At 31.9% G+C, this 16686-nt stretch overlaps 1 protein-coding gene across 1 annotated transcript; it reads left to right on the top strand.

Annotated features, from left to right (window-relative positions):
- The first annotated feature begins 453 nt into the window (after nt 1-453).
- LOC134705175 (vesicular glutamate transporter 2.1-like) lies at nt 454-16459 on the top strand. The gene is made up of 12 exons (XM_063563930.1): nt 454-601; nt 1105-1262; nt 2099-2238; nt 8892-9009; nt 9708-9795; nt 10472-10558; nt 11470-11609; nt 12035-12184; nt 13095-13227; nt 13577-13687; nt 14947-15074; nt 16029-16459. Exons 2-12 carry the CDS (start codon nt 1110-1112, stop codon nt 16293-16295), a joined length of 1515 nt encoding a protein of 504 aa, XP_063420000.1. The 5' UTR covers nt 454-601; nt 1105-1109; the 3' UTR covers nt 16296-16459.
- Nucleotides 16460-16686: the final 227 nt, after the last annotated feature.

Here is a 16686-nt window from a genome sequence, read left to right as displayed (position 1 = left end):
AGAACAAAATGACATAAAGGCAAAGCACACACGCAAAATAAATGACACGAATACAATGACCTCATCACAGCCACATCAAAAGGATATTAATTTTCCAAAAAAAAAATTGGACTAAACAGTAAAGGTTAATAATTTACAAAGACAAATACAAGAACACCTTATTATGTAATTAATGATATAAACAACGTCAGTGCCTAGAGTCTATACTTTAAAAACATCATGGATTATTTGTCGTTACAGAATTCAAAGCATAATCAGATATCTGTATCATTTTATTCGTTGTAAAGTTTTATATTGATAGGGACAACCTTAAGTTCTTTTTAAAGCTATCAACACAATATACAATATAAAATCGTTTCCTTAGGCGAAAAGGAAAACTTGCTTTGTAACTGTGAAACTAACTGATAAATAGGTACACGATAATTCTTTTAATTTCTAATGAAATATCCGAATGTAACCATCAACAATAACACACCGTTTTAATCAAAATATACATGAGCAAATATAGGTGGCTGTTCTGACAGTGTTCACTGTTAGATGTTGATCATTTTGTTTTAGCGTAGATCAGCTCAATATTTAGCCTAGTATATACTTTTCAAAGGTAGGCAGTTTTATTTTCATAATTTTATTCGAAATAAATTTAACTGCATTTAGTTTTATCAAACAGAATAATTCATGCTGTCAAAAGCTTAAATTTTATTTTTATTGATACTTAGGTTTTATGTTAATCAGAAAACATTATGTAGAGACATTCCCGTTTACGATGTCCTTCTAATATATTTTAGGTTATTAAAAGTTGTCCAAATCTGTCGAAATAGCCTAGCGGTTTTATGCTATATTTCTTAACATAATACACATTGGGCAGTATGGCCCGGGTACTAAATATTAAGTTTATGAGAAATTGTCCCAACCTTTTATAAATTTCTAAAATGTGTGTTTTAAAATAATATTAATATTTTTTTTAATGTACTAGTAATCATTATTGTGGTTTTTGAATTTTCATTTATTGAAAACGAAAATGATCTCAGACATTAGTTGTCATCTAAGTTTATCTTTTATGAATACATTTACCATATATTTGACTACATAAAGTTTTCATTACAGACATAATGTGTTGTCCAAAACGGTTCCTTGTTGCATTCATGGGGTTCTTCGGTCTCCTGTTGGTTGTTGGATTCCGTTCAGTCTTTGCTATGGTCATGGTCAATGTAGTAAACGTGAAAAACAGGTCATTTAACACATCTGATAGTATCGTCAAACATGTATGTATAATAGTTATCTTCATAGCAGACACATAATGGAAATACTCAAGATTTAAAAAGTGACAAAGATCTGTGGAATGTTGTCAACTGTCCAGCTAAAAGTCAAAGAACAGAGATTTAAACAATTTAAACCATTTGAAACTTGATCAATGAAAGGTTTTGTAACTGGTAAATTACATGTTCAGTCGATATCTGTCTTTACAACGTTAACGCTTGGATCATTGTTATTGATCACTGAAGCAAATATTTAAAGCTATACAGAGAACAGAATAACTACACATAGTTCTTGTATTATTGAAAACAAATATTGTAATTTATTGTAACTTAATTAGATTATCATAATATTCTCTGCAAAGATTCAGATAATGTTACCCTTAATTTGAATAAAAAGAGATGATATGTCATTGAGTTGAAGTTTCAAATGAAATAAATATTCTGGAAAGACAATTTCCAATGAAAGAAGTATTATAGGATTTATTCTTAAGCGGAATGAAGGTCCTAAAATAAGTGTTCTAACACGAACACATTATCGCATTGTTCTGTAAAGTGGAAAGATACACGTTGATAGTTGGGTATAAGCCATAGACGGGTGTCAATTCAATATATGTCTAGCTTTATAGATAACAACACGTATGCAGCAATGTTCTTATTTGGTATTCCTAATATTCAAGTCCTTTGTCCTTCTAGGTCCATCGTTTACCCCTGTGATTTAAAAACAATCTTATATTTCGTATAAGAATTTCTTGTTTTACATGCTCCTACATTTTTGTTGATTTAACCATGTCGTAATTTCCCCCTTTATGTAAGCTTTGTACCTAGTTTCTTTCTTGTTTCAGTGTAATGCAGAAACCACTTGTGGATTGTCACTGAACTGGACAGTACAAAGTACTTTATATTTCAATACGGCTTTCTTTTTTGGTGAATTGTTTACACAGATTCCTGGGGGATTATTAGCTACCAGGTTTTCACCTGTGAAGTAAGTACTGAAAAATACCTTGGACATTTGAACATATTTAATTTATAATAAGTAACATGTATTTATTCAGTATCATGTATTTATTCGGTTTTAATCTTCTCACGGTTGACATAAATTTTGGCCGACAACATTAACACAAACCAACCTATTAAATGATATAATCATTGAATAGTATCAAGAGAGTTCACAATGTAATACAATTTAATACTTTGTTTATTTTGACGAGATACCACACAGCCTCTAAGCTGTTAATTTGTCCTCCTCGAGAAAACAAGACATATATACAAGACAAATACAAAGCCGTTTTTGACAAAAAATAATTAAAAATTTTCGTTTTTATGTGCCTCAACTTCGTATTTTGATTTGGCATTCGTCTGGTTGATTCTAGTGCCCTGCAATAAGTGATTTCTCAAACGAAATAGTAGTCTGGCATACACAATTATAATATAAAAGAAAATGTGGTATGCTTGCCAATGAGGCAACTCTGCACAAGAGACCAATTGACACAGAAATTACAAACTATAGGTCAACGTACGCCTTCAACAATGAACAAAGTCCATATCACATAGTCCGCAATAAAAGGTCCCGAAAAGACCAATGTAAAACATTCGTAGTTTTACTGTCGCCAATACCCGTTTCACCTGTCTCAGCTTCGCGTCGCCAGGAAAACTAAATCTGCTTTAGTAAACTACTGATGAACGTCCTTAAAGCTTCGAATACAATTAGGTAGTGATCTCTTTATTTTAAGGATGCAGCTTACAACTTAAAAAATAAAATTTGATGGACAACTTCCGACGATATTACATAAATAATACATTGCTGAGAGGGTGATAGAGCTGATTTGAACCCTCAGAAACAATTTCAACTGAGGCGAAGCCAAGGCTAACAATGTATTTTTCGAGTGGTAACAATCTGCTCCAGCACCATCCATATATGTATTATTCAATACTCTTTAATTTATGTGTGTTAAATATCAAGTTCAAAGTAATCAACTACGACTTTACAACAAAACAATCATCCGTATATTATAAAAAGTTATCAAAGGTACATTTGTACCAGGATTATAATTTAGTACGCCAGACGCGCATTTCGTCTACATAAGACTCATCAGTGACGCTCATTTCAAAATATATATTAAGTCAAACAAGTACAAAGTTGAACAAAATTCCAAAACGTTGTGCCAAATACGGCTAAGGTAATTTATGCCTGGGATAAGAAAATCCTAAGGTTTTCGAAAAAGTCAAAGTTTTGTATACAGGAAAATAAAAATGACCACATATAAATTGATATTCATATCAATAAAGGGCACACTTGCCCAAACATCTCCATGAAGGTTAAGGGCATACGATACAGTTTTGATCCTGTATTTACAAGTTCATAAAAATTTGCATATAGGCTATTTTTTACCTGATTAAATCAAATATGTAATGAAAAGTATACCTTCATGTGCTACTTTTTGCGTAAAATGAGGTCGAAATTTTGTATATTTCCTCGAAATTCAGATTTATGGCCGTAATTTCTTTTTCGAAAGAAAGACATAACTTTTTTGTTATAAAAGATAAAAACAAATTGTTTTTTGTTAAATAATCGGTAATTTCTGTATTTTATAAATATCTTTAAAAAATGTGCATATTTTTATTCAGAAATGACTCATATTTATCAAATGTTCATGAATTGAGGAAAAAACGAATTGTTTTACTGCATGTTTATCACAATTAAAAAAAATCCTCTATTTACAGTTTTATAAAATTTGGGTCACATAATCTCCCTGCAAAATGAAACCTAATGCCGTTTTGAAAAATAGGGGTCCATGAACTCGTTTTCAAATGAAATCAGTTTGAATGATAAAAATCAGTCGAAAAATGCATCTTTTCCTGATATGTCACAGTTTGACGTCGCTAAAATAACAAATTACGTTAGCAACGTCATTACCTTCCCTGTAACTGTATCGTATGCCCTTAAAATAACTGTATCGTATGCCCTTAAAAGAGTATTTACAAGGGATGTCAACTCGGTGAAGAATTACTTATCGAGTACTTGCTGGATTTACCGAGCGATACCCGAGTACATTTACAAAATGAAGGCACAAAGTTATACCCATTTATGTATTGTGGGTCGATTTACTATGAGCGTAAAACCCTCAACATTGTACTTAAGGACTATAATATAAAAAAAAGTAAAATCACAAAAAAACTGAACTCAGAGTAAAATCAATTCGGAAAGTTTATAATAACATAGCAAAATCAAATAACAAAACACATAAAAAACGAATGGACAACAACTGTCATATTCCTGACTTGGTACAGGCATTTTCAAATGTAGAAAATGGTGGAATAAACCTGGTTTTATAGCACCAACCCTCTCACTTTGATGACAGCCCCATCAAATTCCGCTACATTTACAATGACGCGTTTATCAAACAGACACAACAAATAAAACAGTCAAAATATGGGTACAGCAGTCATCATCGTGTAACAACCCAATTAGAAGAATTTTACAGAATACAAAAACATCTATCTACAAACACATTCATTGATTCCCGTGTCTGACGTCAGAAAATTTTATACGTCACATATATTTGTCGTTCAATGAACATACAAACAATTTAAAATTTCTAATAGGCAATGCTAGCATACAGGGTTAAAAAATCAAAAGTATGTAAGAATAAATTTCAGAAATCCACAAATCGTTTACTCCACTACGCGATCGAATGATTTTGACGTTTGTGGTTCATAATAGAAATATATCATAATGACATAATATAGAACAATATCATACTGACAGGATCATTTAAAATACAAAGTCACGTTATAAGAACCAAAGAAATACAAAACACACCAGCAAAAATGAAAGACAATACAAACACATTGACGGGATGTATAAGTACCGAGCCACGCCAAATGGATGTCACATAAAACAGTCCAACAGTAAAAGTAAGGGGGCTACCATTTGATTTTTATAGGGGGGGGGGGGGGGCTAGGATGAAAAATTTTGTCCTGCATTTTTTTTTAGTTGTAATCTCTGTCCTGCATTTTTATTTTTCACTCTATTCTGTCTTGTTTTTTTTTTTTTTTTGGTTTATCCTGACATTTTTACATACATTGTCATCTTGACTCTTTTTTTGCAAGTGTCTCATCCTGCCTTTTTTTTTTACTCAAAACTCCTGTCCTGCCTGTTTTTTTCAAATTTCATCCTAGCCCCCCCCCCCCCCCCCCCCCTAAAAATCAAATGGTAGCTCCCTAATATTAATACATTCGTAGTAGAACACAGACAAATGAAAAAAAACCCAATAAAACACGTTGTTAAGCTGATAAACTACATCAGTACGCACAGAATCTACAAATCAAGACCTTCATGTATTTTTTGTGAAGTTGATACGGAATATTTATCAACAAGGTCTTGGTACCTCACGATGATAGTCTATGTAATTTTATACCATAATCTATGGCTTATTATGTAAACAGACAATAATACTATCAAGTAATTAATTAATAAAATTGAGAATGGAAATGGGAGTGTGTCAAAGAGACAACAACCCGACCAAATAAAAAAACAACAGCAGAAGGTCACCTACAGGTCTTCAATGTAGCGAGAAATTCCCGCACCCGGAGGCGTCCTTCAGCTTGCCCCTAAACAAATATATACTAGTTCAGTGATAATGAACACCATACTAATGTCCAAATTGTACACAAGAAACTAAAATTAAAATAATACAAGACTAATAAAGGCCAGAGGCTTCTGACTTGGGACAGGCGCAAAAATGCGGCGGGGTTGAACATGTTTGTGAGATCTCAACCCTCCCCCTATACCTCTAACCAATGTAGAAAAGTTAACGCATAACAATACCCACATTAAAATTCAGTTCAAGAGAAGTTCGAGTCTGATGTCAGAAGATGTAACCAAAGAAAATAAACAAAATGAGAATAATACATAAATAACAACAGACTACTAGCAGTTAACTGACATGCCAGCTCCAGACTTCAATTAAACTGACTGAAAGATTATGATTTTATCATATGAACATCAGGCACAATCCTTCCCGTTAAGGGTTTAGTATTATACCATCTTAACATATATGAGAAGAACATAACCCGTGTCATGCTAACAACTGTTTTTAGAATTTATGTGTTTAGTTCCGATGCAAAGACCTTATCAGTGACTCAATATTAACGCCAAAACATGCAATCGTTAATGACTTGACAACAGTATCGTAATTATATCCCTTCTTAATAAGTGTATTCAAAGGTTTTGTTAGTTTATGAGGTGAATACTAACACCTTTGTGCTTTATAAAGAATATTTCCATAAAAAATTGGATGTGAAATACCTGAACGTATAAGAAGTCTGCATGTTGAGCTATATTTACGAATGATGTCGTTATATCGATGATAAAATTTAGTAAATGTTTTGACTAGTTTGTGATATCGAAAACCCTGGTGTAATGATTTTTCAGTAATACATTAATTTCTCTCGTAAAAATCTAAAACATTGTTACATACACGAGCTAATCGTACAAGTTGAGATATATAAACACCGTAAGATGGTGACAAGGGAACGTCACCCATCTAAAAATGGATAATTAACTATAGGAAATGAAAAATCATCCCTTTTATCATAAATTTTAGTATTCAGCTTTCCGTTAGTGATATAAATATCAAGATCGAGGAAAGGGCAGTGGTCATTGTTAGTATTAGCTTTATTGAAAGTAAGTTCAACAGGATACATTTCATTAATATACATACTGAAGTCGTCATTATTGTGAGCCAAAATATCATCCAAATATCTAAAAGTATTATAAGATTTGTTTATCAGATGTTATTTCGATGGGTCTTTGCTTATTTTTGTCATAAATTGTAACTCATAACAATACAAAAACAGGTCCGCAATAAGTGGTGCACAGTTAGTCCCTATTGGAATTCCGATAATCTGACGATATACGGAATCCCCAAAGCGAACAAAAATGTTATCTAGTAAAAATTCAATGGCATATATACAGTATCAAAGCATGTCCAATTAACATAGTTTTTTTTGTTTATTGCTACTAAAAAAATACCTAAAAGAGTTTGAACATATATATTCACATTCTGATTTTCGAAATGCCCATTTAATTAGGTGTGTGAATTTTTCATAATGAGAATGTGAGGCAATGTGGTATACAGGGTAGAAAAATCAAAACTTTGAACAGATTCAAAATCACCAATATAAGCATGCAATTTATCAAGTACTTCCTGTATACGTACATTGCCTATGTAAATTTTAAAATTGTTTGTATGCACATTGAACGACAAATTTATGTGACGTATTTAATTTTTCTGACGTCAGACACTCATATCAATCCATGTGTTCGTAGATAGTAGATGTTTTTGTGTCCTGTTAAATTGTTCCTTTTAAAATTGTTATACGATGATGACTGATGTACCCATATTTTGACTATTTTAATAATTGTGACTGTTTATTTAACGCATCATGTAAATGTAGCGGAATTTGATGAGACTGTTATTAAAGTGAGAGGGTTAGCGCTATAGAACCAGGTTTAATCCACCATTTTCTACATTTGAAAATGCCTGTACCAAGTCAGGAATATGACAGTTCTTGTCCATTCGTTTTTGATGCGTTTTGTTATTTGATTTTGCCATGTGATTATGGACTTTCCAAATTGATTTTCCTCTGAGTTCAGTATTTTTGTGATTTTACTTTTTTCCAACGAGTTCTTGACACTCTAAAAGTAATTTATTCTACTGTTTTCGAAGGCCTTATTTGAACAATTTATAATCAGGTTTTTAATTGCAGGTTTTTAATTGTACCAAGTGTGCTGGTAAGAAAAATAGACAATTTAGAAGTTGAACAATGGCTTGAAGACGAAATAAATCTATATTTGTAAGGGGTTTTGTGTAGCTACGGAAGCCAATACATAGTTGGGACTTTCATTGTATTTGGCTCTAATTGTAAAGCGGTAGCTAAAAGTTTATGTTTGTTATAGATTTCGTTTTCTGAAAATGGAGTCAGTTGGAATGTTGGTGAATTGGTGATTTCCTTTTTCAGAACCTCAATGTAAAATTTACGTCAGGCAATAATAATATTACTAGCAGCTTTATCGGCCGGGGCAAAAACAAATTCCTTGGCTAGTTCTTTTAGTTTATGTTTAATACGAGAAATAGGTTTATTAATGTCTACAGTAAAACAATATTACTCATACAACAGGATTTGAGATCCGAAGAAAAACAAATTTAATGATCAACAAAGGGGTGATGATTAGAACTTACTGAAGGCATTTTTATGGGTACAGCGAAATGTTCTGATGAAACAATATCATCTTGTCAACTTTTTCCAGGATGATTTCTCAACTTGTTTTTGTTTTGTAACTTGCATTCCTGCTGGTGAAAACATATTTGCTCTGATGGTACAGAGGTTGAAGAATGACCCAGGTTAGCTAAAAGAGTAAACCTTGAAGGGTGTTCTGCATTTTGGTAACCGATACTCGGTACTACCGAGCGATTGAGTACTCGTTGACATCCCTAGTATTAACTATTATTTTGACACGAGTAGAATACTACGTATTGTAATAACATACTAGCTCTATCGCAGGTACAACATTTATAGTGCTGAACGTATTCCAACTACAATACTTATTCTATAACATTGTTGTATTTACAGAGTGTGTGGTTTATCAATCCTTTCCTCCAGTATATTATTAATTATACTTCCAACTTGCATACAGAACAGTCAGTATGCCTTAGTTATGGTTATCAGACTTTTACAGGGACTGGTTGAGGTATGTATTTATAAAATGCATTTACATATAACTAAATGTCTTTGAAGTACATGCATGAAGAGGTAGTAACTCAAGATTGAATTAACATTCTTTTCCCACCTAATCAGTATTTGTTCAAACGAGACCAATGACTTTCGAACAGCAGTATAACTTTTGCCTTTTGTTACAATTGAAAAGTATTTGCTTAAACACAAAAAGAGAGAAAAGGTATCATATTTTGTAATTTCTAATTTATGTTATTATAATAACGCTGAGATTGCAACCCATTCAAACAAATTGGGTGTAGGTACTACTGGTAGGTCTATTTAAACCATTATAGTTGTTATGGTCCCAATATTTGAATACCTTATGTTATGAGTGAACGCATAAAGGAACAGAAGAAGATAAGGTTGCTAAAAGACAAACACCAGTCTACAAAACACAAATAGTAACCTTTAAAACTGATCAACTAGAAATCCATCAATAAAAACTGAAAGAGCTTATGTGTTCATATAGATAAGTAGATACTGATCCACACAATTGCATACGTCGTGTTGCTCATGTAAGAATACATGAGGTAATACGTACAGTTTAAGCATGTCACTTTTGATGTACCGATTATGTCTTTCTAATTATTGTTTAGTTATTTTCAATATATAACAATAGAAGATGATAGCACATTAAGCATCTATATAACAACGTTATTGTTCAATATCCAGGGACCGGCTTATTCTTCAATAAATGGCGTGATTTCTGCATGGTCCTTGAAATCTGAAAAATCAAGGATGGTAACGCTTACATATGCAGGTAAGAGTGTATTTTAGTTTTTGTATCCGATTGACTTACAAAACATGTTTACTATAAAATTATATCAAAGCCAAATTGTAACCAACTTTATCAATTAAGCGGTTTGTTAAAAAAACCTGCATTTACCAGTTTATTGTAAGTTATCACTCTCCCTTGCCTTCATAATAGATATTTACTATTTTTATAAGACAGAGCTTGTTATTGACAGCAACTATGTTACACAAAACACTAAATACGGCTTTGAGATGTTACACACAGTATTTACTTTCCTATAAACAAACACATTGTCATCTTCATTAAACATTTTTCTTTTGAGATAGGACAAGTCAATTATACTCATATCCTTACCACAAGATAGTGAACTAATTTTGAATGAATTATAAAATATTTGCGTTACTAAGGGAACACTGTGCTTTAAAATCGTTTCGTTTAAAACAGACATAGTATGGCGTTATGGTCTTGATAATGTAAATAAACCGTTTTATTTTTTAAAAGAAGAACGAGATAAAAACAGTCGGATATAAGGCAAACACATTTTAAGAAACAAATAGCCCCCAAAAATACATTGCTATGGTGCTATGTAACATGTAAGGCATGAATATTATTCATTTAATTTCTAAACAAATGACGTCATTGGAATACAAGACATGATATCTGTAGATTTTATCTGTTTTAGGTTCATCATTAAGTTCAGCAGTTGCTTTTATTGTATCTGGTGCATTGTCTTGTCATGTTTGCTGGAACGCACCACTTTATGTTTATGGTAAGCAATACGTAGCGTCCATCTGATAGTTTAGATTTTCCCACTAAGAAACACTTTGTATCAGTTATAAAAATACTTCCTATATAAACAAAAGCTTTTATTTTCGTTTTTTTCTTTTTTTCTGATACAGCAGTTAAATGAAAAAAAACTGTTAACTATAACTCTTTACAATTCTCTAATTTGAATCGGTTTATATTATCAGCCGGGATTTCTTAAATATCTACATTATTACAGCTTGTGCGACTGATTGACGGTATTCCGTGACCACAGCTAAATATTAGATTCGTAGTTTATTGCATATGGAAAAGTCTTACTAATCTTATAAAAATGAAAATAAAATTTCTTTTATCTATAAATGATTCAAGATGTGACCGTTGTATGGTCAATTGTATTATATAAAGAAATAGATGTGGTATGACTGCTAATGAGACAACTCTCCACAAGAGACCAAAATGGCAGAAGTTAACAACTATAGGTCACAATACGGCCTTCAGCAATGAGCAAAGCCCATACCGCATAGTCAGTTATAATAAACCCCGAAATGACGATGTGAAACAATCCAAACGAGAAAACTAACGGACTAATGTATGTACAAAAATGAACGAAAAACAAATAGGTACCATTTAAACAAACCACAACCACTAAATTACAGGCTCCTGACTTGGGACAGGCACATACATAGAGAATGTGGCGGGTTTTGTAGAGAATATAGAATGGTATTTTTTGTCTAAGTGTGTTTTGATCGGGTTTTGTTTCTGCCAATGATTTCGTCCATCTCTCAACACGTTATGAACCACATTCTCCATTTGATATATACAGCATATGTTAAAGTTAACACGGTGAATACGGTAAACTAAAAAGTTTCAAAAAACGTACAAGTCAACATTTCCCCACTGAACATGTACTTACAGGCTGTTTAGGTATTGCATGGTCCACTTTATTTATGTGTACCATCAAGGACACTCCATCCAACAATACACATTTGTCCACAGCGGAACGATTACTGTTTGATTCAGAACGAGCTAACACAAAGAAACCATCGTCTCAAACGGTTGGTATACATAGTTAAGTTTTTATGTTTTAAATATTTACTTTATATTTACTTTGTATGAAAGTCAGGGAAACAAGTTTAAAATACAGACATATTTAAAACTCCATGATGTTGTATGTCAAATGAAAACACTAGAATGGAATATAAAATCACTATCTAATTGTTGTAAATGAGACAACCAAAACCAAAATACAAAAGACAGATCAAAATCGGTTTCTGGTCGTTACAATTGAAGCAGCAGTAGTCTGCAGCTATATACATGAAAAAAATCAAATAGTAAGAAAAAAACAACTTAAAAAATGAATAAAAAAATATATCATCTTGAATTTAGTGTCATTCAGAGTCGACTTGGCATTTATTTATTCCTAATTATATTTTAGAATTTCAATACCATTAAGGTCTGTATTATGTATTTTTTTTAATAGGTTAAAAGTATTCCATGGAAAAACATTCTAACATCGGTTCCTGTGTCTGCTATTTTTGTTGCATGTTTTACAAGAAATTGGATGATATCTCTTGTCAGGACTGTTGTTCCTCAATACATGGAAGATTTGTTTGATCTCAGCATTTTTGAAGTAAGATTTAAAATAAAACTCAACATAACTACAAAAAAAATCCCGTGCCAAATGAAATGACTTAAACTGAAGAAATAAAAAGTTAAATACCGACAAATAAGGTAATTAACCATGATAGCTCTATATTGTTATCATGAATGATAATTATGTAATATATATTGCCATTGTGCATTCACATTATAGCTAGACACTTGTTTTCGTTGCTTGACTATTTTATGTAACGTGTTTTATAGACATCGAAAAAAAATTAATTAAAAAACACCAAAAGGGACAAATCAAACGATTGAAAAGCAAAGAACGTCGAAAACATAAATAGCAGTCCACAATAAACTTCAAATAGAATTAGCGACCGACCACTGACTACCACAACACAAAGATTTTCAGGAAGAGTTGAAATAATCTGCTCTACTCGTTGGACCTTCCGTATGCAAATGACTGACGAGTGCAAATTTGATGATGTTTTTTTTCTCTCAGAAAAATCAAAATGGGGAAAAACAAGCACGGGACTGTGGGAACGAACATTGGAATATAGCTGTAGGCATTTGTGACATAGACATTACATAATACTTCACCTGTGTGATGGCATCAAATAAATTTTCGAAGGGATGATTAAAGTTACCATAATAAACTCTTGATTCGATAGCTTTACTTTTAAGCAGCAACCATCTATTTTCAATCGGCAGATGACAGAGTGGTCATTAATGTTTGCCAAAATAAAGATATAACCAATTTTCTACTTGTTAGATTTTTACGGTAAATTTATATAAATTCATGTATTCATAAAAGGCAAGAGCTTTAGTTAAAGGGTTAATTTTATAAAGATAAAGCACTCATGTATGTTCCGCTGTATGACAGACGTACTATTCCATTGTATGCCTAATTTATGCATACTATTTTATTTTTTCTTCAGATAGGATTACTGTCTTCTCTATCAGCTATATGTATGGCATTAGTTACTGTTACTGGAGGAGTAATGATAGATAAACTCATAAAGTCTGGCTTTGTTAGTACTACTGTAGGGCGCAAAATTGCTCAGTGTTCTGGTAAGTATCAGTTCAAAATTTGATTTCAAAATACTATGATCAAATTATTTTAAGTTAAATACAAAATGCCTGACTGCCTTAAATCTGCAAGTTTTGCTCCCTGAACGTCCCTAAATCTTATTTTTGATGCCACTGTTGGGCAGCTGTCTTGATCTTTTACTATTATATTTATATGCTCTCTAACATGTGGTTTATTTTCATGTTTTTTTAGACATGACATTTTGGTATTTTTTGGATTGGCATTGGCAATAATACCACATGTTCTTTTTTTATATAACACCTCTTCAGGTGTTTATAAAAAAAAATGTATGACTTTTTTAAAATGTATATTTGACACATGATTTTGTAGGTTATGGCATTGAGGGGGTATGCATATTCTGCCTAGGTTATATACAGGATATAGATGCGGCTATGGTTATGTTATGTGTTGGGGTTGGAGCTAGCGGATTAGCAGTTTCGGGTAAATGGAAATATATATAAAATAAAAATCATTTAAGATATCTAAGTCACATCATTATTGTGGAATTTTAGGTCACACTGCGAAATTAATTATTGCGTTTAAGGTAAAAAAAAAAATCCACACTAATGCATAGCCCAATTGCTTTCTATGTTAAATTCTGCAATTTTCAAACATAAATGGCTACTTTGTCTTAAGTTTAAATAAAGTGGGAGTTATTTTATATCAAAATTGTACCTTATCTTGACTTGCGCTGAAAAAATCAACATACATTTAATAACATATGAGAATCTCTGTCTTTCAAACATGTAAAAATTTTATATATGTCATATCATGTTATATATGCTTAAAGTAACATAAACAACACTTAATGAAGAAAGAAGGTAGAATAAAACCTCCGAATAAAACACTATTTGGGATTTAAACAATCTTTGCATGGCATGCTATGAGATTTTTATTGGTGCAATAGTTCAATAATTTGATCACTACAGTGAGTGTATTATAAATAAAGACAACAGTAGTAAACCGCTTTTCAAAATTCATAAATTGATAGAAGAACACAAATCCGGGATACAAACTAAAACTTAAAGAAACGCATTAAATATAAGAGGAGAACATCGACACGCCATTAAAATGTAAGTTACGAACTATGGCTAACCTATACATTTGAAAACGTCCCATGCATGATGTATTTTGAACAGTTATACAAGTAAATCATAACCAGGATGATCGTTGAAGCTTGTATAAAAACAAATAGTAATAAAAAATATGAAACATAGGAAAAATCAGTCGCACGTTTTAAGATAAAAACATAAGGTACACATACATGTCTGATGCCTCAAAATAATAAATCTTTTTGTCTAGATTGATGGAAAAACAACAGTGCCTATGACTAATCGCACATATTTATCTACAAGCACATATAATTATTCTGTATGTGTACAAATGTATTGTAATCACAAATTACGACGAAGAAATTAAACAATGTTCCATATTCATTGAGAAACTGCTTGTTATAAACAATTAGGGTGTACATAATTGCGATGTGGTTTCAACTCCCTGATAAAAACAATACGGTATTATGCGTCTATTTAAACTTGTAAAAATCAAATCAGCAAAACCCCAGTGTTCATATTTTTTTTATTTTCTTATAATTGCCTAGTATTAATACCAATCTTTACAAGAGGGAGATGATACAAAGGGTTCCGTTTTATATCGAAATAAATTTGTGTAGTACATATTTGTTTTAATATAATTTGCAGGGTTTAAATCAAATTCTCTAGACTTATCATCCACCTATGTCAGCATTGTAACCGGAATAACCAGAATGGGCATTACTGGAGCTACAATTAGTACATTACTGGTATCCCTCCTACGTAGTAGATTGGAGGTATATTCAATGTTCGTTTATAGATTTTAAATTATTATAATTACCCATCAATTTCATTCTTTCATAAGTCATGTTTTCACTACATTTAAAATGTGAATACCATGCAAAGGATTCAGAATCTTCGACATACAGTCCACAAATCTACAAAAAAATATCCCGCAGTTAAACAACAAAATAAAAATAATAAAAATTAAAAAAAAATTAAAAAAACCAGGAAAAAGAAAATTAGAATATGTTTTTTTTCATATTTATAGATGCCAATAATTTAATGGAGTAGATTTAAGATGGACGAATTATCAATACACAGGGTTTAATCTGAGCGAAAACTCGCAATTGAGTGATTTGAATTTAACATAGATGTATAATTGATGATGTCATTTTATCTAACATTTTATTGAGTGCCTATGTCTCATATATCTCAGTGAACTTATAAGAAGTAAACCAAAATAATTATTACGAACGTAGGATGTGCTCTTTACACAAAATAATCTGCTCCAACAATTTTATAAAGAAGAACATCTCAAATTCCCCCAAAAATTAGTGCAATGTCATCATCCCGAAATGACTGATGTAGTACGGCAGCTTTGTGAAAAAATTGTGCAAATCCTGCTACAAGCATTACATTTGGCATAGACCTTCCTCAACTATAACTCTTTCATTCCAGATAGGGAGGAATTTGAAAAATTGTCTAACTTCCGGTCAAATCTAAAATGGCGGATATCATATTAGAATCAGCCCAAAATCAGAGGCTAGTGTTGACCGATACATTATTTCCGTGACCCATCTTAATTTGTGTCCTATTTTGAATTGTGACGTTGTGAATGAGTGTGTATTCGCATAGTGTAAGATGTTGGTTTCCATAATTTACTTACGAGATATGAGCATTGCGTACCTACTAATGCCTTAACTGGTTGAAGTATATAGCTCGCCTAAATACTCTGTATATTTTTACAGGTTTCTTTCGTCACTACATGGAGAGAAGTTTTTATGGTAGCTGGTTCTTTACATATCGCTGGTGTGATTTATTACGGTATTTTTGCATCAGGTGAAAAACAGCCTTGGGCCGACGGTGTTCCAGAAAGTAACATTTTAGATGTGATTAATCAACCGTCAGACACAAACTATAAAAAGTTAGAAAACGACAATGAGAATGATAATTTTGTTGAAAAACTAGCAAGTTATGATTCTACTAAGGGACGAGTTTATGTCGTTGAGAATTAGAAAATAAAACGTTACAATAGGAGTATTGCGAGCAAATTACAAATGCAGTAGGATAAAACCATGTATATAGTGAGGTAAAATGAAGCCCTTTTGGTGACAACTCATATGATGCGTTTTCTTATAGTCCTTATAAAACATAAAATTGTTTTGACCACATCTTGTGGTGTATTATGATAAAAATAATGCAATGTGTTTCATTTAATGTGTAATGAGATGTGACATTAAACATGTTACTTAATTGTTTTTGTTTTTTCGATATCTTTTTCGGCATTTGAATACTAAAAAAAAACAATGATCAAATCCTATACCACAAAGTCAGCCGTAAAATCATAAAAGGCCCGAAAGTGATAAATGTAAAACAATTCATGTATGAAAACTAACGGCCTAATTT

The sequence above is a fragment of the Mytilus trossulus genome, chromosome 2, assembly GCF_036588685.1.
Source record: "Mytilus trossulus isolate FHL-02 chromosome 2, PNRI_Mtr1.1.1.hap1, whole genome shotgun sequence".
Classification (NCBI taxonomy): domain Eukaryota; kingdom Metazoa; phylum Mollusca; class Bivalvia; order Mytilida; family Mytilidae; genus Mytilus; species Mytilus trossulus.
The sequence above is the reverse complement of the archived record's forward strand: the minus strand, read 5'-3'. Positions and strand labels throughout refer to the sequence as shown.